At 42.7% G+C, this 24,507-nt stretch overlaps 1 protein-coding gene across 1 annotated transcript in view; it reads left to right on the top strand.

The window, feature by feature from the left end:
- The window catches only part of Rasgrp1 (RAS guanyl releasing protein 1), a 62,315-nt gene that overhangs the window by 14,970 nt on the left and 22,838 nt on the right, over nt 1–24,507 (top strand). Inside the window, exons 3-4 of the mRNA XM_021192217.2 lie at nt 20,312–20,417; nt 24,246–24,308. Coding sequence (XP_021047876.1) covers nt 20,312–20,417; nt 24,246–24,308 — 169 coding nt within the window. The remainder of the gene's footprint in view (nt 1–20,311; nt 20,418–24,245; nt 24,309–24,507) is intronic.

Below are 24,507 nucleotides of genomic sequence, written 5' to 3'. Positions count from 1 at the left end.
CACTGCCTGGCTAATTACATATATTGAATTTTGGATACTTAGTTTGATATTAATAAATCACAATTGCTTTATTTCATGTATTTTTCAATCTTTTATATATTAATTATTATATATTAATGGTATTAGCATGATAATTCCATGCATGCATGTGTACATACACCATACACCAATCAAATCAATCCTCCTTGTATCCCTTTTACAACCTCTGTTCATCACTATTGTGCACTCAGCATGAAAAGAAAAAGGGGAGTAGAGTGCAGTGGTGCCCACCTTTAATTTCAACACGCGGGAAGCAGAGGCAGGCAATTGTCTTGGAGTTGCAGGCCATTCTGAGCTACATAGTAAGTTCCAGGTCAGGCAAGGCTACAGTGAGGCCCTGCCTCAAAAGAAGAAGAAGAAGGAGAAAAAGAAGAAGAGGATGGGAGGAAGAGGGAGGGGAGGGGGAGGGGGAGAGGGAGAGGGAGAGGGGGAGCACTATTTGGAAAGAGAAAGGATGGAAACAAGAAAAGAAAAGCTAAGGCTGAGTATGACCCTACTGTGTTCTTTACATGTTTCATACATTATAGCATGAGATTTTTCCAAAGGAAACCTACTATACTACGCAATTGGTGAACATTAATAACCTTTAGTATAAAGAAGGACTAGGAAGGACTGACAAGGAGATACTTTGGTTACACACTACAAAAATAACTGATCTATGTGCTGTCCTAGGCATCCCGTGTCATATCTGCCTGTCCACACTCAGATGATGAATTCCTGGGTATTCAAAATGAAAAGAAACTATGGATTTTAGTATGTGCTCTTACCACTGTAGGTTCTGTTTTCTGTTTTATTGTTTTGTTTTTTAAGGAAGTGAGAGAATATAGTACTTCCTTCAATACACATACACTCAGTCTGGGTGATGGAAATGCCTTGGCCTTGGCACAGCAAGGCAGCAAACAGACCCACAGCAGAAGGCCATGGGAGGCCACATGGTTCTGCGAGTTTGGGACATGAATCCTGACTCTATTTACCAAGCGCCGCCCACGACAAACTGCTTTATGGTACTTGGTCTCATCTGCAAAGACGGTTAGGAGTAATGGGAATTTATAAAGGTTGTTCCAGGCTAGATGAAAATAAGTGTGCCTGGGTTTGAGCTGTCCCAGAAGCAGATCCTGAGACAAGGGTTTAAGCACAAGCAGCGTGCTTTATGAGGTAGCTTGGGAAAAGCTAGCATGGGGAGAGAAGGATGCTCACTCCTCTGCATCATCAAGTGAACGACTGTTCTGGAAGCCAAGGTAGAAGATGCCCTCAGTGCCACCTCATCCAAGAGAAACATATTATGTACCACGTCCCCCAGTCGGTGCTTAAGGGATGCCTCTATTAAATTTCAGCACTAAATTTTAAGTATTAACTTAGTATTAAATTTCCAGCATATCCATCCAGTCTTTCACACAGGCGAGGGTGGGAAAGAGCCAGAGAAAACTGTCCGGTAGAAGCTGGATGTGAACACACTATGATGGCAAAGCCAGAGGGTTGGCAGGTACATAGTTGCAGATTCTGTTACAGTCAAAAGCTCAATGTCCAGTGTTTGTGGGTAGATACGGACTACCCAGATGGACTCAGAGCTGGTGAGTAGTGGTGTTTAATGTGTATAATATAATCATGAGTGTGGGTAGATGTGCCTCTGGATGCTTTCATAAGATGTTCACAACCCATGCTAAATGCACAGAGGGTCATTAAATTTCTCAGAAAGCTAAAAAAAAAAAAAGAAAGAAAGAAAGAAAGAAAGAAAGAAAGAAAGAAAGAAAGAAAGAAAGAAAGAAAGAAAGAAAGAAAGAAAGAAAAGACCCTTTATGTGCATCATTAGAAAACTTCCTATGTTACATGAGTGTTTGTCCCGGACAAAGAACCCTGAGTTCCAGTGCCAGTGTTGAACTATAGCAGTTTTATGTTGTTCATCTCTTTTTTAGAAAACTATTTTTTAAACATTTTATTTTTTATTTATGTGTATGTCTGCTCTGTGTGCACACACATACACCCTCGCGCACACACACACCTACCTGCCTGCAGAGACTAGAAGAGGGTGTCCATCTCCTGGAACTGTAATTAAGGTGGTTGTGAGCTGCCATTTGGGTGTTGGGTCCTCTAGAAGAGCAGCCAGTGCTCTTAACCACTAAGGTGCCACTCCAGTTCCTCCCCTTAGTAAGCTCCTCACCTTTCTATCGACTTGAAGATTAATACAGCAGCTCTGTGAGTTGAGGAGGCCTAACGGCTGATCTGGGACTGCAGTTCTGGGCTGAGAGTGGAGAGACAGCACTTTGGGCTCACAAGCGGGACATGAAGGCTGGACTATTCTTCACTCACTCTCACCAAAACCTACGTCCAAGCCTTGACAAGATCAATCCTAGGCTCCAATAAACTGAATGCCAATATAAAGGAGCGTAGGCCTGACTCTCACATTGTGACCACACTGTTAGGCATGTAATAAGACATACTATATAGCATAGAGCCAGATGTGGTGGCTCATGATTATAGTTCCAGGACTGGAGAGGCTAAGACATAAGGACAGAAGGATTGCCATAAGTTTGAGACAGACAGACAGTCAGACAGAGGGGGAAGGGAGAAGTGTGGGAGAGAGAAATACTCTGTTATTTTAAATTAAACTAACGAATAAAGCAGGATAACATGACTGGCAGCTGTAAGAGAAAAAGGTCGATAAAAGTGAACTCAGAGCTAGCACGGGGGTGTTGGAAATAGCAGACCAAGAATTTTAAACAGCTCTTAAAAATATGTTGGAGGATTCAAAGATGCACAGATGGGGAATTTCAACAGAGACAGAGACAAAAGGAGCCAAATGAAAAGTCTCGAACTGAAAAATAAAGCGTATCCAAAAGAACAACTCTCTAGATGGGTTTAATTCCACATTGAGTGCTGAGAAAGGAAATGTCAGTGAAGTCAAAGGCGGGTCATCGGTTTAGAAGGAAAGGTGGGTCATCAGTTCAGAAGGACAGGACTGAGTGACAGCAACTTGAATTTCAGGTAATGTAACCAGGACTTACAGGACATGAAAGGACTCAAGGTAGCTGGCGATAAAGTTGAGAAACACTATACTACCTGTTCTCAGGATTTATTGTGAAGCTGCAGTTTAATTAAGATGAGCAGGCACAAGAAAGAAACTAGATCAGAGGGGACAGAATAGCAGGTTCTGGGGTAAATGCGCATGCAGTCAATTGTTCTTCTGCAAAAACACCAAATCAAGTCAAGGAGAATGGGTGTTCTTTCCACAAATGCTGGTGTAAGAAATCACACAAACACACACACACACACACACACACACACACACACACACACACACATTATGTCCATAAAGTATGCCACACATGAAAAATAACTTGAGATGACCCAACATATTTGATTACAGTAAGGCTCCTAGGAGGAAACAGAGGTGAGTATCCATGCAAGACTTAAGAAGGAACTCTAGGCAGGACATGCAGTAACCCTAAATGATCTGTTTAACAAATTGGACTTTGTAGAAATCAAAAGTTCTACTCAATAGGTATTGTTGAAGAAATGAATACACAAGCTACACAATGTGAGTTTTTTAGTAATATATACCTGTGACAGGAATATTTTGATCATGTTAACATACAATAGGGCTCTCCCTGTGGCCCAGATTAACCTTTGGGGTTGTGTTCATTTGTCGCTGTGGATCGAATCCAGGACCTTGTACATACATGCTAGGCAAGCGTATCTCTACCACTGAGATTCACTTCCTCACCTTACCCTTGCCCCAGGCTGGTGAGTTGCTTTCTACCCTAGCTCCCTGATTCACACCACATTGATTTCTGATGAGTTTCCTGGTGTGTTTTTCCAATTAGAGCTGGCCAGGTCCCAGTACAGGGTCTGAAACATTGCTGAAAAAAAATCACCACTTAGGCATTTGTCATCTGTCTATTCCACTGTTGTCTGAAGCTGTGGGGATCTTCATAGGGCCATTTAGTACTATGTAGGCCCGCCCAAGGGTAAGGCCTGGGTGGCATGGTCCAGATTAGCCCAACCAAACTTGACTAATCTTCACATCCCTCCCATAGGACTCTCAAGATTACAAAATCTATGATTTGTCCCTGGGTGTCTTAGTTAGGGTTACTATTGCTATGATGAAACACCATAACCAAAAGCTACTTGGGTAGGGAACAGTTTGTTTCACTTAGAGTTCCATATAGTAGTTTATCATCAAAATCAATAAGGGCAGGAACCCGGAGGCAGGAGTGATGCAGAGGCCATGAAGGAGTGCTGCTTACCCGTTGGCTCCTCATGGCTTGCTCAGCTTGTTTTCTTATAGGACCGAGGACCACCAGCCCAGAAGTGACACCACCCACAGTAGGTTAGGCCCACCCCATCAATTAAGAAAATGTACTAGAGGCTTGCCTACAGTCAGATCATAAGGAAACACCTTCTCAGTTGAAGCTCTCTCCTCTCTGATATCTCTAGGCTTATGTCAAACTGACATAAAACCAGCCAGCACAAGGGGTGTCTTGACATGGTGGAGTAGCCTACAAAATATTATCATTACTTTGTCACTAGAAAAGTAAATTCACCCACTGAAATCCCAATTGCTACAAATGTTTCTTTCTTGTTTTGACCAGTTTTCATTGCACTTGCTTATTTCCTGAAGCATTAAGTCTCGTATACCTTATCATAGACAACCCTTTCCTTCAGTTCGCACAGGTGAACAGGTATTTTAGTGTTGGAAGGTAGAAGAAGGGGAGAAATATATCAAGTTGGGGACATAGTATTGTCCATCTACTGGGACTTACCGTGTGACTTATGTCATTTTGTGTGGACTAGGCATAGAGGTGGTGCTTTCCAAACAACTAAAAAGGAAATAATAACCACGTTTATGCCACTTTGTCAGGTAGGTAAAGCGAAAGCTTTGGCAACCTTAAGCTCCACCCTTGCTGCCTTCTTACACCTTCATGGGTAAGAATTTCTTCCACTAGCAAATAACTAGCAACAGCACTCGCTCCTGCTGATGGATGTGGGGAGCCCTAGGTCTTTTACTTTTCCGTAGCCTTTAATATCTATCCATTTTGCCTCCTCATCTTGTAGAGGCTAAGCTTCAAGGTACAGAAGGATATGAACAATGAACCTGGAGCCACAATTCCAAGTGACTGAGCCTTCAAGTAAAAAATTAGCTAAAAGCCATCTGTTGTTTCCTTACTTACGACAGTACATACACACAGGGATGCTTACGGGCTCTCCAGCCTCCCGTGGTCCCCATCATCTCGGGGGCTATATAGTCCAAGGAAGGTCTGGATTCTTTACAAATGACTTGTCTCAAGCTTAAGAGACGTTTCCGTCGATGAGGCGCTAACAACACAAGCATAAGGACCTGAGTTTAAAAATCCAGCTCTGGCAGTGCAAGTCTGTGATCTCAGCAATCAGGAAGTGGAAATAGGGGGATACCGGGGCCCATTGGCCAGCTAACATCGTGTGATTGCTCAGCTGCAGGTTGAGTGAGAGACCTTATCTCAGGAAAACTCCTGATGTCAGTCTCTGGCCTCCACATGCACAGGCTCCGGCACCTGCATCGACACATGCATATACCATACTCACACCAACCAATCGACCAACAAACAAATACCTTGCTAGGAAACTTAGCACTCAGGTTGTAAAGGACACAGCCTATCTGTTTTTGGCTTGTTTTCTTTTATTTTGTTTTACAGTACTGACCAGCCAACCCTGGACCTGGCGCATGCTAGGCAAATAGCAACCGCAAACTGTCAGCTTTTACAGAATTCTAGGTCAGAGTTTGCTGCTTGCCTCCCTTGGAGGACCATCTGACATTTTAGCTTCCAAGAAAAAGATCAAAGCAAGAGCCATTTCTCTGTCTAGTCTGTGAGGTCCCCAACACTCCGAGCCTGGTCTTCCTTTCTATCCATCACTCCCTCCATATCACAGCTTAGTAACCCACCCAGCTTTGGCTTCCTCTCCCAAGCATCCCTCTGTCCCTGACAACTCCGAGCATAGAAATGATTAATCCCCACAACACACTCACTAACATCTTATTCTCTCATTATTCTGTCAAAGCCGACCCCTTCTGCAGGGCCAAGCTCCAGTGTCAGTCACCCTCCTGGAAGTTTAGCTACCTCATCTTGTCAAGTCTGACTTTCCCTTCTTCTGAGCTGCCTTACTGTTTTGATTGTAATTCCCTGCAGGCCTTCAGTGTCTCCTGCACTGTGTTATTGCCGATAGCTCTGGGTGCTCAGCTTTCTGGGACAGCACAATCTTCATTAAACCTGCAGCCCCCACCGCACCCATCACCACACTTTTTGAGCAAAGAGCTTTTGATTAATTCTAAGCATGGAATTCCTCCATCTCTTCTACTTGATGGCGGACTATTACTAGTGTGGGCTGTTATTTAACAAGAGGTGATATTCAAAACACATAGTAACTAGGACAGCCCGGAACCCTATCAACCTGAACAAATGCCTTTTGAAGCACCCTGAGCATCAGCCCTGCATCTGTGCTTTTTTCTAGATGAATATGCTTCCTGCTCACCTCATAAGGCTGTGCTGGTCAAATGAGGTAATGCATGTGAAAACTCTTGTGGAACATATGTGGAGGCTGCAGGTGGTCCTCCAGTACCCAGTGTGGGGTTGGATCCCTGACTTTCACTGTCACGCTGATTAAAGCTCCATTTCACTCAAAGCCACCTGCCTGCAGCAAACCAATCAGGAGCTCTTGAGCAACTGATCAGGACACCACGAGCCCAACAAGTCTTGGAATTGACCCATTAGCTCTCCCACATCTCTATATATTATCTTCTTCAAGCCAGCGCCCTCTTTGCCTTTTTTAGGCAAAAGTATCAATATTTTCAGACTTTTAAGAAATCTCATCAAAATGTTAAAACCTAGGAAGACTTTTTGAACATTACTGCAAATTGACTCACTTATGGATAGCATTTGCTATTGCACGTTGACCTTAAAATCCAGGATCCTTAATGATGTCTGGACATCTCAGGCATTCTGACTCTCTTCTGTGTGACATTGGGCTGCTCTGCTGTGACCTGTGAGTGGATTGACAGTGATTAACAGACACTAAGTTTCCTTCTTAGTTCCTTTGTCTTTACAGCTTCCTGTCTGCTTTTCCAATGAGTTCTTTCTGAAGAATTGTGTTTGAGCCAACACTCTCTCATTTCCACCCTGTGTCCCCTCCCATCTCCAAACCGTGGGAATACAAATCACTAGCTACTTCCTTCTCCAAAAGACAGTGACTCTTTCCTACTCACTTCTGATTGCCTTTTTGTGCTTATTGGCCATTTCCAGTCAATGTCTCCTTTGTGTGGTGGGTAAGCAATAGACATGGGATTCTGTCCCTGACTGCCTGGCCCTGAGGGGGTGTTGACCATCTCTGAGCCCCTCAGCAGGGATTTAACCAGGAGAGATGGCAGACATTGGGAAGGAGCACTAAAAGTCCTGGGCGGAGTTCAAACCATGGGATGTCTCTGTGATCTGAGGGTCTCAAGCATATTAAGCGACCTGACAGTTGTCACATAAGCACACGAAACCTTCACTGAGCTGTTGAAGCACAATCAGCCCGCCCTGCCTATGGCGAACAGCTACCTTCTCCTTCTGTGCTATCTCCACTACGTCTCACAAAGCCTCTAAGTAGTTGGTATTATTTTCACGATTAGTAGGAGAGGAACGGAGGTGATGAGATGTGACCTATCTGAAATGACATGACTACTGTGTGAGACAGCATGGGGACTTGAATTCATGGTCAGGATTGTAAGACAACTGAGCATCCTTTAGCCTAGCACTTGAGGGTTTCTGAAACTGGTCCATAAAGGAGCATATGACGTGATAGACGATGGCCACTGTGGCTAGATGTGCTATGCACATCTCTGAGATTCTCAATGACTGCACACACACACACTGCATGTTCCATGAAGGATCACATGCAAGGATGGTACAAATAACATGCCAACGGTCCCACAGCTGCAAGGTGGCTGCACAATACTGTCTTATATGATAACCGTTATTATGAGTATAGGATTTAACTTATTCATATTTAGTATAATTCTGAATTGCCTTTTAGATGGGATTTCCTTGAGGGTAAGGAAAAGGGTCAGGTTTCTGTCAATTCCCAAGGATCTCTAGGACCCTGCAGTGCATACAACCCTGAAACCATTTCTTTCACTCAAATCCCAATCCAAACCAGCTCAGTGAGGGTTCTGTGTGCTTATGAAAACACTGTCAGGCTCTTTATATGCTTGAGACCTACAGATCATAGAGAGATCCTTCGGTTTGAACTCCGTCCAGGACATTGAGTGCCCCGCCCCCAATGTCTGCCTTCACTCCTGGCTACATCTCTGCTGAGGGGAGTGAGAGTGGGCACTGTCAAGCTGTGAAAATGAGCAAACTTGGGCTCAGAAATGGTTAGCACCTCCTCAGGGCCAGGCAGTCAGGGACAGAATCCCGTGTCTATTGCTTACACAGTGTATAAACTTGAGCAAATGACACAGTCCCCAGATTTTAGTCCCTTTTCCAGATGTCATTAACATCATTTATTGATACTTTGTACATCTAATATGAAAGGCTGTGTTGACACAGCATTAGAACACGGGAAGTATTACAGGTTTGTCAACAACAACAACAAAACACAGAGGCAAAAGGGAAAGGCTGGAGATGAATTTCTTCCAGCAATGCCCTGTATCTCTTCTGGTCTCTTCCCGGGCAGTTGGGGAAAGCTTGGTAATATTCAGTTTGTATTTCAGCTGTTTCCATAATGCAGTCACATGACATCTTTTCAGATGTCATCTTGCTCAGAGTGTTGTAAACCGCAGACTCTCTGGCTTCTTGGTTAACTGAAGAGTGGCCAATGTCTTCCTTTCTATGGAAGAGATCCCCACTCACCCATGCAATTCCCCTATTTAGATCAGCTGCCCACGACTTCATGTAGCCTTCTTCCCAACACCTCGAGTTCTGCAGGGCTCATAGGAAGATGCAGGTACAATCTAGTGCTAAGAGGGCTCTTGTCAGGAACCAACTGCTCTGGTGACCATGTGTGAGGGCAAGCCAAATACAGTCTCAGTGGCCCAGATGGTGTGACAGACCACAGTGGACAGACACTCTTGAGATTTTTAAGTGTTCTCTGAAGACCCTGGTCCTGACCCAGAACAATCAAGGAACAATAAAAGCAGGTGAAGAAAAAAAAAAATCATGTTCTAAATCTTGCCAGAGAAATAGGGACCACTTGCCATTTGTCACAGCCCTTCACAGTTTGCAAAGCATCTGTAAATAATCAATGCAATGTAACCTAATCCTACTGGCTGACAAAGAAGAGGGGGTGCTTACAGAATAGTTTCTGACTATGGTATTCTGTGCTCAATGACTTTTACCTTACATGTACAGTGTGGTGGGTTTTTCTACAGAACCATTCAGGTGATAAGATGGCATTTAGTACCTCACTAGTTTAAATCAGGGTACCTGGTTGCTGTAAGGCCACTCTGTACTACATTATCTATCATCTAGGTTATCTATCATGTAGGCTTGTCAACCTGATAGGTTCGAGTTACACATGCAGAAATTTTTTCTGAAGAAGTCTGAGGTCATGGCAAGCCAGTAATTCACAGATAGGCCTTATATTATTTCACTGTCTGACTATGTGGAACATTCCCCTTTTCAGTACCTACTTAGCCTGCACACACCTCCCAAAGGCCTAAACATTTTTTTAATCTAGAAAAAGCCATAATTGCACATTGTTTTACAGTTTTAATTTTTCTTTCATATATTTTGATTATATTATTTCCCTTCCATCAACACCCTCCAGATATTCCCCACCTCTCTACTCACCCTCCCAAACTTCGTCTTCTCTCTCTATCAAACTAAAAAAAAAATGAAAGATCAAAACAGACAAAGCCCAATAAGACAAAGAAAACAAAAAAGCACACACACTTAGGGCTGGAGAGATAACTTGATAGTTAAGAGCACTGATTGCTCTTCTGGTGTGTATAAGTACAGAGCATATATATATATATATATATATATATATATATATATATATATACTTTTTATTTTATTTTTAAATAATAAAATTTATTTTAAAATATACAACAACACAGTATTGACATTTTTAAGTAATCAAAATAATTTATAATAGTTAAATTCCTCTTAAATATACATGATATCTTCTGAAGCTAAAAGTAATATGTACCCAACCAATTTTTAAAATCTATTTGCAACATTAAGCATGATAGAAGTAGGAAAAAAAACTCTTATGAAGTTGTCTATGAAAGGAAATTGTAACAAGTTCCTGATTAGACAGAAACCATTCCATATCTAAGGAAGAATATGCATCAGAACTGTGGTTTCATAAAATAAACTGGGTAGTGTCCCTTCTGTTTCTATTTTGTAGAATGGTTTGAAAAGTATTGGTATTAGGTCTTCTTTGAAGGTCTGATAGAATTCTCCACTAAACCCATCTGGTCCTGGGCTTTTTTTTGGTTGGGAGATTTTTGATGATTGCTTCTATTTCTTTAGAGGTTATATGACTGTTTAGATGGTTTATCTGATCCTGATTTAACTTTGGTATTTGGTATCTGTCATAGAATATCTTGGTTTCTCCATCTATGGTAATTGAGAGTTTTGTTGGGTATAATAGCCTGGGCTGGCATTTGTGTCCTCTTAAGGTTTGTATAACATCTGCCCAGGATCTTCTAGCTTTCATAGTCTCTGGTGAGAAGTATGGTGTAATAATTCTGATAGGTCTGTCTTTATATGTTACTTGACCTTTTTCCCTTACTGCTTTTAATATTCTTTCTTTGTTTTGTGCATTTGGTGTTTTGACTATTATGTGATGGGAGAAATTTCTTTCCTTGTCCTATCTATTTGGAGTTCTGTAGGCTTCTTGTATGTTCATGGGCATTTCTTTCTTTAGGTTAGGGAAGTTTTCTTCTATAATGTTCTTGAAGATATTTACTGGCCTTTTAAATTGGGAATCTTCACTCTCTTCTATACCTATTATTCTTAGGTTTTGTCTTCTCATTGTGTCTTGAATTTACTGGATATTTTGGGTTAAGGGCCTTTTGCATTTTGCATTTTCTTTGGCTGTTGTGTCAATGTTTTCTATGGAATCTTCTGCACCTGAGATTCTCTCTTCTATGTCTTGTATTCTGTTGATGATGCTTGCATCTGTGGCTCCTGACTTCTTTCCTAGGTTTTTTTTATCTCCAGATTTGTCTCCCTTTGTGATTTATTTATTGTTTCTATTTCCATTTTTAAATCCTGGATGGTTTTGTTTAAACCCATCACCTGTTTTGTTGTGTTTTCCTGTAATTCTTTAAGAGATTTTTGTGTTTACTCTTTAAGGGCTTAAAGCTGTTTACTTGTATTCTCCTGTATTTCTTTAAGGGAGTTATTTATGTCCTTCTTAAAGTCCTCTATCATCATCATGAGATGTGATTTTAAATCAGAGTCTTGCTTTTTTGATGTGTTGGGGTGTCCAGGGTTCACTGTGGTGGAAGAACTGGGTTCTGATAATGCCAAGTAGCCATTGTTTCTGTTGCTTATGTTCTTGTTCTTGGTTCTCACCATCTGGTTATCTCTGGTGTTAGCTGGTCTTGCTGTCTCTGACTTTGGCTTGTGCCTCCTGAAAGTCTATGTGTCAGTACTCCTGGGAGACCAGTTCTCTCTGGGAAGAATTTGGGCATGGAGAGCTGTGGTGCAAGGTCAGCTCTGGGGTGCAGATGGAAACTGTAAGGATCTTGTCCCCTTGTTGTTCCTTGGTTCTTCGTATCTCGATAGCTCTGGGTGAGTTCCTCTTGGGCCAGGAAATTGAACAGGGGTGATGGTCTTACCTGTGCTCACAGGTGTGTCAGCACTCCTGGGAGACCAGCTCTCTCCCAGCAGTATTTGGGTATGGAGTGCTGTGCATAGAATCAGCTCCATATATTCTTTTTTTAAAAAAGCACACACACACAAATATGAAATCTGCTTTGTGTTAGAAATGCCTAGAATTTAATGGACAAGAGAGAAGTGAGATGAAGAGTACTAACCCACATTTCCCACCCAGTTTGTAGTTCTGTCTTCTTCTTCAAGTCCCGTGACTGTTGCCCAGCACCCCCACACACACACCAGCCACTTTCTGGCAGTTCTCTGGTTCCCTCTGGAAAGTTGGGACCTGGCCTATTGCTTCATTGTGCCTGCCAAGGTGCATTCCTAGGGCTACAATGGGATGGGCCATGGACTGTTTGCCAATAAGGCTGTATCAGAGGTAGCTTCCTTTAAATCAAATCAAATTGCAGTATACTGATCAGCCACTATTTGATGGGTTCTGGGAGTAGACGGGGGCATAGTCTTCCAGCAGTGGTGCTCAGAGTCTGAAGTAACCACACTAAGCCAGAGTCAGCTCACTGGGCCCTCCCTCCTGTGCCACTTCCGCCAAGGCACAGTCTTTTGTTCTTTGCACTCCACCCACTTGCTCTCGGAACTGTGTCCGATTTGCACACTTGCTAAGGACAACTTCCCTTGTGACTTCTCTGATTCCTGGTTCCACAGATGTGGCAGGTCCAGACCCAGGCAAGCAGCCCCCTAGGAAAATCATCTGTCTTGTTCAGCAGAGCCAATGCGGCTAAAAAGCCCTTTCTCACTTTAGGCAATCCGTGCACTTGATTAGACATCTATAGATCGCAGTCGCTCATCTAAAAAAATCTAGGTCAGAGGCAGAGCATGCCCAGAGAGAGATGTGACTGTTGGTGCCTGGTTTGCTGAAGAAATAGAGAGCACTTCTCCTGGCCACTCAGACTACTGTCAGCTTATAGAAGGCACCATCTTTATCCAGTTGCCATTGGCTCAGAGGCTGTCAGCATTCTAGATGGCCCAGGCAAATGGTACCAGTAGTACCTACCTCCTGTGATCATGGGCAGTAGTGGGTTAATTTAAGGTTAGAATTGCTGGAGGAAATTTTTAGAGCATATTCTGTAGTTCTACAAAGAATGATGAATCTATATAGGTGTAGCTATTCTTCATGGAGCTGGGTGTGGGAAGAAGAGCAGGGCACTGGTGGGAATATCTTTATAGCATGGATGACTAAATGTTCAGGCCTTTCCTGATAGTTTACTACCCCTAGGAGGAGTGACAAGGAAAGAACCCAATGCTGGGAACCAAAGCCCTTCCTGCTAGGTATTCAATTCACCAGCTCCATGACCATGACTGAGATGTGTTGCCTCCATTTCTTATGGAGAGCAGCCACACTGACTGGCAAGCTTGTCCTGGGTCCCACTCACCCAGCACAACACTTGGTTTCTCCATACTGTTCTCTCCAGGCTTGGAAGGCTGAGGACCTTTAAAAAATTAAGGTGACATGGATTATATGTTTTAAGCTGATAAGGCAGTAGAAGCAATGTGAGTATATGTAACCACAGTCCTTCGCATATACTTGATGTCTCAGCTGCCACTATCAACATTAAAAAAAAAAAATCCCTGAACCTGACACAAAGCCCAGAGAGTTTGGGGTGTACTTTTCCCCATTGTCAGATGCTCAGAGTTCTGACTGTGCCTGTTAGGTTCCACCTGGATCCAGTCTGCCTTCATTTCTGGGATACTGATCTCCTCTGGCAGGTTCAGCCTTGCCCGTAGATTTCTGATCCTGGCTCCTCAGATCCCTGGATAGAACATACTTGTTACTTCCTGTTATGCAAGCCACCCCCACCTCCATGCATCTTCCTTCTCAATATGCCAATTTCTGACACTCTGCCTTTGGTACCCTCAACATCTTTCACACATCAAGATGTTTCCATGGAAACCAAAACAATCGAGACACAAAGCCGGTGTTATAGTTTCTCTCTGGCGTCGGTCACATGACTTTGTGCTTCCTGTCAGCTTTGCAGTGTGGCATTTTCATCTTATCCCTCAGACATGTCTCACTGGCAAGCCATCCCTTCCCTATTAGTAAGCTTGGGGATGTGGAATGCAGCCTTTGCTGGGTTTTCTCGAAGAATTCAGACCACACGGAAGCAGTTCATCTGTCTAAAGCTAGAAGCTTGTTTAAATCTAAGACAAAACTGAAAAGGAAGAGTGGCTGAGGAGACTTAGACACAGGCAAACCTTAACATTCCAAGTCACTTTTTCCAGAGACCTTCTGAGGTCCTCTCTGAACCAGGACAGATGCCCCCACACACACACTGTGTGGTCTCTTCCTTTTCTTGATCCTCCCTGTGGGGCCTCTCCCTTCTCCTAACCTTCCCACCATTCAGCATGGTCCCTTGATTCCTCTTTCTAACATTTGGTGCCTAAAACTATTGGTCTATTAACTGTGGTTCCTTCTTCAACTAGATTCAGAACTCTTTAATGGCAGCATTTCCTCAGCTCTTTAGATATCTTCTGGAACCTAGGACATTGCTCCTTGCAGAACAGTTTCATGATCAATAATATAAAAGCATGTTTTTTGCAGTGCTGGGCATGGACTCCAGGGATTTGTACATGTTAAGCAGGTGTCCTCTCATGGATTGGCACCTTTGGAAATCCTGTCATCTCTTTAAAATGTATATATAGAACAGTTTGCAAGTCATGTCTTTACTGGTAGAAGTAGATGTGAGATGCCCACCCACTGACCTGTAGTGCTTTTAAAAGGAAAAGAGTACATTAGATAGAAAGGGAGATAAAGAGACGTTGAGAATCTGATTCTGTAAAGTATAGCTCTTGCCTGTAGATTGTAGAAAGTGGATTGTTGGCTCATACACAGATGACTCCAGAGCCCACATACCCACATAGCTTCTGTTCACTCCCTCAAGCAAATGGTCCACAGGTTAGATGCATTTCATTGTGGTATTTCCCAAGAAGTATATGTCCATCATTCCCCGAGGCAAGTTGGTAAGAGTGACGTTTTGCACTCCACTGAAGTTTCAACCCCTTTAAGAATTAGCACAGCAGATGGTACTGAAAAATTATGCACATTTTATTATGCATTGCACATTTTGCTTATTAGAATTTTTCATATGACACTCTGCATTTTTAAAAAGCCTAAAGATGAAAACAAAGTAGAATTATTCATTGAAATATTTAAATCAGCTTACAGCAATTATAACAAACTATCAAAATAAAATCCAGCACCCTGGAAGGTAGATAGATTTCCCCCTGACCAGCATCTTGAAGAAGTATTTGTTCTGTGGGATGAGGGCAGGCAGAGAGTGCTCCCTTGGTGAGATTATCTAGTCATCAAAGGTCATGTGGGGGGAAGATGGTAGTAGGGCAGGGGCAAGAGACTAAGCCAATGTCATAGAGAGAGGAGAACCAGGAGGGGAGAAGAGATGATACTCTGTCTAGGTATGCAGAGAAAGTACTTCTCTCTGCTCTTCCCCTCGATTCATCCCTGCCTTCCTTTACTGAGTGAGCCATCCCCTCCTGACCTTACCATTCTCCAGCTCTCACTGCCACAGAAAGTATGTGGGATTCACAAACCACCATGTGGGTGTGTCACTGAAGCTGTAGAGGAAAGGATATGGGGGCAGGGAAGTGGAGTGTGAAGATACTTATGAATCTTGGGCAAGAATCCCTGGCATCTTAAAGGCAACATTCAAGATCAGGATGGAGTGACCATGACATATAAGAGACTTCTAGAAATCATCAGAATACAAAGGTCATTCTTCCATATGCGGGTTGAGTCCAACTAGGCTTCCTTGCACCATTTCTAGAATCTAGAGCCAGAGGACCAAACATGTTCTTAAAGCTCACTGGTGTCTGCTTCACATTTAATACATGAGCCCCTTGGACTGATGGATGGCCACACAGCATGCGGCCAGGTATGTAGGAAATTGAAAGGGTTCTAGAATCAAGCAGACTGGACTAGATCCTTCCTTCCCTCTATGCCCCATTGTCTTTTGATCTAGGACATATTACCCAACCCTCCTACCCTTGTATTTCCTCTCCTGTAAGTTGTGAACTACATGTTGGGTTGTTCTAAGAATTAGAAATCACATTACCATGCTTAGCACAGCCTTGGTCTGCAGAGGACTTTAGTAAACAGGAATCACTATGTCAGCATATTCTTTGATTATCATCTCCAGACTCCAAGTTCTCTGTGATAGGAATGCTTTCAGCATTGTGTGTGCATAACTTTTCTGCCACCTGTTAAGCCAAATTCTGTTTCCTGTGATGTCTGTCCATCACCTCGGCTGCTACTTTTTGTGATCTCACAGAATGAATCTAAACTTTCTAACAAGTAATATAAAATATTTGAAGACACTTTTAGTGTCTGCCTAATCTTCTCCATGGTAAGCCCTTTTAGATCTGTGAATCCTTCCAAAGACCTTGCATGATCTCACTGAGGGTACTTCTGGGACCCTTCCATTCTATGTGAATAGCCATGGGAAGGTGTTTGCCAGCCATAAGGAAATGTGGGGATAGCAAGTCTTAGGGGAAGTACATCCTGAATAAATTTGTCTGACCATGCTAGTGTGTGCCTCTCATAAGTATAGTGTGTAGCCTCTCCTGCCTTTCACCACAGGGTTGAGGAATATGAACACTACCACTTCTCCCAAGAAAAGCATTTTGTAAATCATATTTGTCAAATGTTGCATTGAAAAGTTTCTCCCTGTAGCTCTCATTGTTTTCATCATATTGTTGTCTTTATTTTCCCCTCTGTCTGTCTAATGATTCTCCCATGACTTGAAGTTTCCTGTCCTTCCACTGTAGACTCAAACACATAACCTGTTTAACCAACAGAATGACAGCGGGCCACTTCCCAGCATAGTTTAGGAGACCATGGATATTCCAATGTTGCTTCCAGTGTCCTGTCATCATGACAAGAACCCACTCATACCAGCTTACTGGGCCAAGGAAGCTGGGAAGCTTATAGGATCTGACCCTCAACAAAGGTATCTGTATCAAGCAGCACATAGCCAAAGCTATGAGCACATGAGCAAAGACCCGTAGATGAAGGCCATAAAACATATACATACAGAAAACAGTTCCCGTCCTATCTTACCAGAATATAAATTTCAAAGAATTTATGGGTGGGACATTTACAAAACCATAATCAAGTTGAATGAATGTTTCATAGGAATGTTTTTACCAAATGGCAAAAGCCAAGTGACTTACCTAAGAGACACAAACCATCAGGGGATTCCTATTTGGCATAGTTCATGTTCTCATTTGGGCCCATGTTCTTGGAGTACGCACCATGTGTTAGCATCTGACCCGACTCTGAAAATAGACTGGGGTGGGGGCTAGGGCGGAATACACAAGACTCAGATCTCAGAAAATCTGTATTCTATTGAAAATGTAGAAAGTTGAACATTTTTAAAGACTAATGGGACAACCAGATCATATGTGCTATGAAGAAATTCAAACAGAGCAATGGCTACATTAGGTAGACAGAGGAAGAGCTCTTATGAAATGAGACTTATGTGCTATGAAAGATCCAGTGGGGAAAAAAGATAGCATTGATGGTCACAGAAAATGTTAAGGCCATAATCTAGCAGCAGGCTCAGAATATTTGTATTGGAAGCAGAAGTATAGAGAAGGGGAAACGATTTCAAAATGAAGTGAGCCATATTCAAAGGGGCCAGGACATGCAGAGTTCTGCCAGCCACCATAAAGACTATGTAACTTGGATGGTTCTAAGAATGGACCTGATTTTCCAGGCTTTGGGAGCTGTGTGAAGAAGAGATTGTGGCTAGAAAAGAGCAAAAGGAAGCTGGTCAGTTTTCTTGTTGCATCATGGTGGCTACTCTAGAGAGACAGCAAAGCTAGAGAGAAGTGGGAAGGTTACAGGCGTATTTTAGAAACACGGTCGAGACTCACTGATGGATCAGGTGCCAGGGAAAATGAAGAATTGCAAGTGAATTCTAGGTTTAATTTTAATAACTCAGAGGCTGGTTGGTGGTGCCATTTCTGTAGATGAGGAAGGATGGAGGAAAAATAAACCAGAGAAGAAGTCAAGAGTTCTGTCTGGATGAGTTCTCTATGACTTGGGCCCTTGTGGAGATGCTGCTGCTGGACATATCAAGTCTGTGCTCAATGCTGAAAACAGAAGTTGGCAGATATCCGCATAGAGAGGGTGTTAGTCAGAGTCTAGATTAATTCATCTAGGCAAAGAGTTCACTTTTTTATTTAAAATTTAAGAAGTTTTCAAATTAAAAAAAAATGTTAGCAGAAAGAAGTGGGAGGATTAAAGTGTAGCACAAGCTGACATTTAAGAGCTTAGCAGAGGGAGAGGAGACAGAAGAGGAGCCTGAGAGAGACGTGACAGAGTGTGGAGAGATGGAGCCAAGAGAAGAAAGCCTTCCGGGAGGAGAGTCATCATTGTGGCTTCGGTTGGACTGAAGACTAACTGAATCATGAAGTAAGTTGAGGCCAGGGAAGCTAATGAAGTATGGAGCTGGTTGATAACCTTGGAAATTAAATAATTAGCCTAGTTGTGGTGGTTCATGCTTGGGCTTCCAGCAGTCGGGAGGCTAAGGCAAGAAAGATCTCCAGTCCAAGACCAACCTAGGCTAAGCGCAGAGATCCTGCAGAACCCAACTATCCAATGAACAGACTTGTGGAGACAGAAGTTGAAATGGAATGGTTGACAAGTGGCTGGAAGGAGAAAGGGGGTGACCCTTAGGGACCCTGAGATCTTGAAGAAGAGGAAAACATAAATGCAGAGATGCAGCATCAATTTACTTTTAGTTTACGTAGAAAACACAGGAGCACAGTTAATGTCAGTGGGCATATAAACCAACAGGGGAAATGTTGATACTTCAGGCCTACCAGGGTAAATAAGCTTAGCAGCCTTGTAAAGAAGAGATGGGAACAGAGAGGAGATATGGGCTTCCACATGCCCTTCCATGGTAAAGGGGAGGCAGGCAATGAGGGCTGTAGAGAGCCAGTAAGTTTTCTTGAGTTTTCTCAGTGACATGTGACTTTAGATCAGCATTTGGTGATTCAGGACTTCTGAGACCATGTTTTGTACTTACAACTCACTGAACTTGAAACAGAATGAAAGTCACTACTTTTACAATGTATTTTAGAAAGTATTATAGATGGACAGTAGTTTAGATAGATAGATAGATAGATAGATAGATAGATAGATAGATAGATAGATAGATAGATATAATAGATAGATAGATAGATAGATAGATAGATAGATAGATAGATAGATAGATAGATAGATAGATAGATAGATAGATAGATAGATAGATAGATATAATAGATAGGTAGAAAGATAGATAGATAGATAGATAGATAGATAGATAGATAGATAGATAGATAGATAGATAGATAGATAGAGATAGATAGATAGTTCTACTTGTGGAAATGAGCATGAAATTGAAAGATGTTACACCAGAACCACCCAACCACCATCAGTCATTACCATCCTTAGGTCCAATAAGTTAGGAGATAAGACTGAGAGACTAGAGAGCATCTTAGCCATGAGGGACAGCTCACTCAGGAGGTAGAAAACAGGTCAAAGCAGAGATGAGAAAGAAACAACCTGAACTTCTTTCTCCTCCCATTCCTTGCTGATTGTTTCAAAAGACTAAAGCCAACTGGAACCCAGCTAGCAAGTGTCACTGACTAATGAGATTCATGGTGAAAGTCAGTGAGTAGACAGGGTGGGAACGAGCAGCACATCCCCTGACGTTTCATACCATAGAAACAAAGCCAGTTCTGAAAAGCACTCCAAAGGGCATCTTTACACTCAATGCTACTGTATAGAACACAGCTTGCTACCCAATGGGATGTGGAAATACGCAGCTAGTGGTGCTTTTTGCAATTCATCATGGCCCCTCAAAATCCACCACCACTCTTCACAGGTAATGTTTACTTTCATTTCACCACAGGGGCCTTAGAAATGGGAAAGCTTGGGCTTCGGGGCCCTCACTTGTGTGTCCAAGGCCAGGAGACAGCCCTAGAAATGCACCCAACTTGCCATGTGCCTTTGTAAAACTTTTGCAAGATATTTATTCTAACTACACATTAATCCTGTGACTTCCTACTCTGAGGTTAGAGAAAGTCCCTCTCAACCCCCAATTGCATAAACGTTGGGTTCCTTACATCCTACAGCTACCTCTGATTTCCATCTGGATGTAGACTTTATCCTTTGAGAAGACACTATCACCTCTACGGCAGCTTGATTCATAAGCAACCAGGGATAGGCAAGGGGTCCAGGAAGATGGGAAGATCCAGGAGGAAAGACACGGTGACGTGCTGGGCAGCTGAAAGGGAGCTGTGTTTGAACAGCCCTAAGCTGTCCGTCCCCTGGCGTTTTGAAAGAGGGTCAGGGTCCCACTCCACCCCCATCTCTTTCTGAGAGACTCACACGCTGTTCTTTGCACTTTCAGATGCGGATGGAAACCTGTATCGAAATAACCAACTGTTACAGGTCATGCTAACCATGCACCGACTCATCATCTCCTCAGCCGAGCTGCTACAAAAAGTCATGAATCTATATCCTTGGGCACCGGGAAGTATGCCACTGCTTCAAGTGTGCTCTCATTTTCGTTAATTTGGAATAAACGTGAGCATTAGGTGCCTTTACCTATCCCTTTAAGGATATGGTTGTGTATTTGAGCAATGGTGTGTGTGTGTGGTGTGTGCACATGAACCTGTGTGTTTACACACCTATATGTCTGCACCTGTGTGTGTAGCTTCCTTTAGGTAAGACAATATTATTTATGCAGATTTCTCTGTGTGGTAGATGGTCAAGAAAATCAATATACAAATGCAAGGTAACATTAATATCGCCTGGTTCTTTTTTTTTTAATCTTTCATTATACATTAGTTGCAAATCATATTCATCCTGCACAGGCTTACCAGGACAACTGTGAATCTTGAATGATGCATTTCTTGAGGGACTTATATGTGAGTTCTTCAGCCCTCCTGGGCTCTGAAGAAAGGTTTAGCTATGTGATCTGCACTATATGGCCTTCTTGGTCTAGACTGTATTACTAACTGTGGGCTAGTTAGACCTTGCTCAATGTGGACCTCTGTTGGGCAAAATATTAAAAATCGAACCCCCTAACTCTCTGCGAGACTTGATCACGCTCCCATGCTCCTGCTGCTGCCGCTTCTGCTGCCGCTGCCAACTCTTTGGAGCTACCCCCCCCTCAGCATCTGTCTAACTTGTCCTGAGAGCCACTAGTTCCCTCTCTGCTATAATCCCTTGTAACCAGCAGTCCCATATGGCAGTAACCAAGTAGATCCACAATCCTCAAGCTATAATCCCTTGTAACCAGCAGTCCCATATGGCAGTAACCAAATAGACCCACAATCCTCGCGGTTTAATAACACAGTGCCCAGTAACCCGGTAAAATCAAGACTCTTAAACTTATAGATAATCAATTAGTTTTATGTATCAATAAAATCACAATTTACAAGAAACCAATAAATAATTTCAGAGAAAATTGATAATGATAAAGCTTTAACCCAATTATTCTAAGCTTTTGATATCACCATGTCAGCCTCCGTCCTCCCTCTCCCTCCTCCTGAGATCTCTCTGTCCCTGCGACTCTTCCCTCTGCCTCCCTTTTCCCTGTCCAATCACAGGCCTCCCCTGCAGTAATGTAATTGGACAGGGAAAAATCCTGCGTCAGACCTCCTGTACTAGGATATGGAAGTTGCCTGCTTTCTCCTTCAAAATGCTGGTGATACTGTGAGCCGTTGTCCTCAAAGGAAAAGTCCAGTCAGAAACATGAAACCAGTTAGCTCGCGCCTGAGGCCCAGGTCTCTGGGGCTGAGTCAGGACATGTGACTGGGCAAATCCTTTCCCAGGAAACACAAGAAAAACTACAACCAGGCATAGAAAAAGGAAACACAACAGCCCTTCTCTAAGCTGCCATGAAACTGTATCTTCCATCTCAGAGACCCGTGTGCCAGGGTAGAGCGTCAGGGAGGGTCACCTAATGAGAGATACTTGCGATGAGTAGACACCGCCTCTGCAGATAGTTTCAAACCAATTCAATCTGTTTTTTTGTTGTTGTTGTTTGTTTTGTTTTTTTGTTTGTTTGGGTTTTTTTTATGACTCTATGCACCAGCAACTGTGAACACCAGCAGTTAAACACTCCTTCCTCAAAATGTGCTGGTCTCCGGACTATATGCACTTGAGTGGCCTCCTTTGGGGCACCGCTGGGTGCTGTTTCTGCAGCAACCCCTACACTGCCCGCCCATCACATCCTCCACACTCCACCCCCGCCCCTCTGTGCTGTTGCTCAGCCTTTCAGTGGCACCTGCTCCCCAGCCATGACACATTCAAATGTCCCTCATCTAAAAATAAACTCTTAACCCTGTTTCCCCTTTATTCGGCTGTTAGGATTAGAAATTTGATGTGAAACCTTCTTAAATAGTCTGCCTTCACAATCTCCAGTCTCTACTCCCACTAGCTGCTAGGCACAACTGCAGCTCCTACCCAAGCACTCAGACTTTCCTCCTCTGTTGCTGTGGCCTCCCAGCTGCCAGGCCCAGTGGACTTTGCTCATACCTTACAGAAGCCCCAGATATCACGAGAGCCCATGCCTCTGAGGCCTTTCCCCAAGGACTTCTGAACCATACCCTCCCATGTGTGCGCGCACACACACATACACACACACACACACACACACACACACAAATACAAATCATAACAAATTCACACAAAACTTCACACATCAAACACCATTAAAATCAAAGCATTCCAGGATACCACTGGCAAATGAATGAAGACAAAAGTTCAGAAGCCAAGAACATAGAATGATCGCACATTTCTTTGTTACAGTAAGAAAATGTGTAATGTCAACATAAATAACACAAGGCACATTCTTGATACTTTTGAGGTTCTACATTTTAATCAATTTTTTAACTCGTTGAAATGTTTATTCTTTCTTAGTAAAAGGGAAGACTATATACATGCACATGCTCACACACACACACATACACACACACAAAAACCACTTTTGAAAGAGCTAAGATTTAAATGTTAAGTCAAAGTGGCTGGTTTGTTTTGCTGTGTACCCTCCGTCCTTGCTTCCCAGTACTTTGTGCATAGGAGCTGTGTTTTCTACAGCCCTTGGTAGCCCTCAGGCTAGGAAGTTTCCAAGCATCCTTCAGAAGGAGGGAGTCCCTGAGTCCTTGGCTGCCGGGCCATGGCAAAGGCAGCCACGTTAAGTCTGCTGCTTCTGGTCTAGACAATGGTATTGTTGCCTGCAATTGAAAATTCAAACCCAATGCAGAGTTGAAAAGAAACTGGTATGCTAAGAGGAGTTAGGGAAAACAAAATCCCAAGGGGCAAGCTAACAAATACATCTGAATACATAAAATGTTAGCAGGACAAACCAGTCCAGACCTTCCAGAAAACAGTTTATGATAGACAAATGTAAACTTAAAAATGATCTTGGGCCTACAGATTGGTGGAGGACATCATTGTGTGAAACTACCCACAAAAGGTTTCTGAGTGAGAAGACCCTGTGTGCAAGTGTGCTCAGAGGAGAGGTCACATGAGGACCTGGGAGGACCTGAGTGTGTACTTGCTCTAATTTCAAGGATATATCTAATAAGAAATAAATATACTCATATTTAATTTCCAAATTAGTCATCTATTTATTAAAATTACAAATTTTACCATAATTCTTTGCAATTATCCTGTCCCCATTGTTAAAAGAGAAAGAAGCCATAGCTTTGTGGCATAAACAGAGAGGTAGCTTGCTCTTCAATATGTCAAGAAGAAAGATGGTAGGTCACACCCACATTCACCACTGGACTAGAGTTCTCATCTGATTCTTAAATAAACATATATCCTTGCCTTGTACCTCAAAAGTCATTTAAACACTGGGATGTTCTTTTGGTCTTTCAAAATATTCATAATCTCATAATCATAAAGACGGATAAAATGCTCTTTGGTTGTATTTTTTTGTATTATTCCACGGCTTTGTCTGTCTTGCCTTGTAGAATGCAAGGTTAGTCAACTAATGCCTATCAAGTGTGTGTGTGTGTGTGTGTGTGTGTGTGTGTGTGTGTGTGTGTGTGATGTTCATGGTATTGCATTAATTTTCAATGCATTTGACTACATGTAGATGGAAAGTTCTCTAAATCACTGCCTAAAAAGCTGTGCATACATCAGTTACTAGAAAATGTTTAAAGGTGAAAGGGATCACTTTCCAACTCTTCATTCAGTTAGGCGCCTAGTCACTTGGGCATATACAAGAGGCAATTCACCCACATTTTAGGGACTAACTTGGTAAATACTCCCAAAGCATTTTATGGTTTCTATAATACAGCTTCTATTTTCCTTAACCATGATCCTACATATAAGGATGCCCTGGAAAAGAATTCTCCAGGAGTTTGCCTGAAGATCTGCTATTTTGTCAGGTAATGTCTCTATGATCTGGAGACTGTGTGGAGTGATATGGGATGAAAAACTGCTGCCTACAATTTGTCTCCTGCTGGTCTTCCCTGCCTCTCCCTCCGTGTGTAGGCTTCCTCACACTGATGGCTGCCTCTGACACTAAGCTGCCTTGACATTGTATTCTGGCTCTGACACTGTAGGCTGCCTCTGATGCTATAGGCT

The sequence above is a fragment of the Mus pahari genome, chromosome 3 (assembly GCF_900095145.1).
Source record: "Mus pahari chromosome 3, PAHARI_EIJ_v1.1, whole genome shotgun sequence".
Classification (NCBI taxonomy): domain Eukaryota; kingdom Metazoa; phylum Chordata; class Mammalia; order Rodentia; family Muridae; genus Mus; species Mus pahari.
Note: the sequence above shows the minus strand (reverse complement) of the source record. Positions and strands in the feature narration are given on the sequence as shown.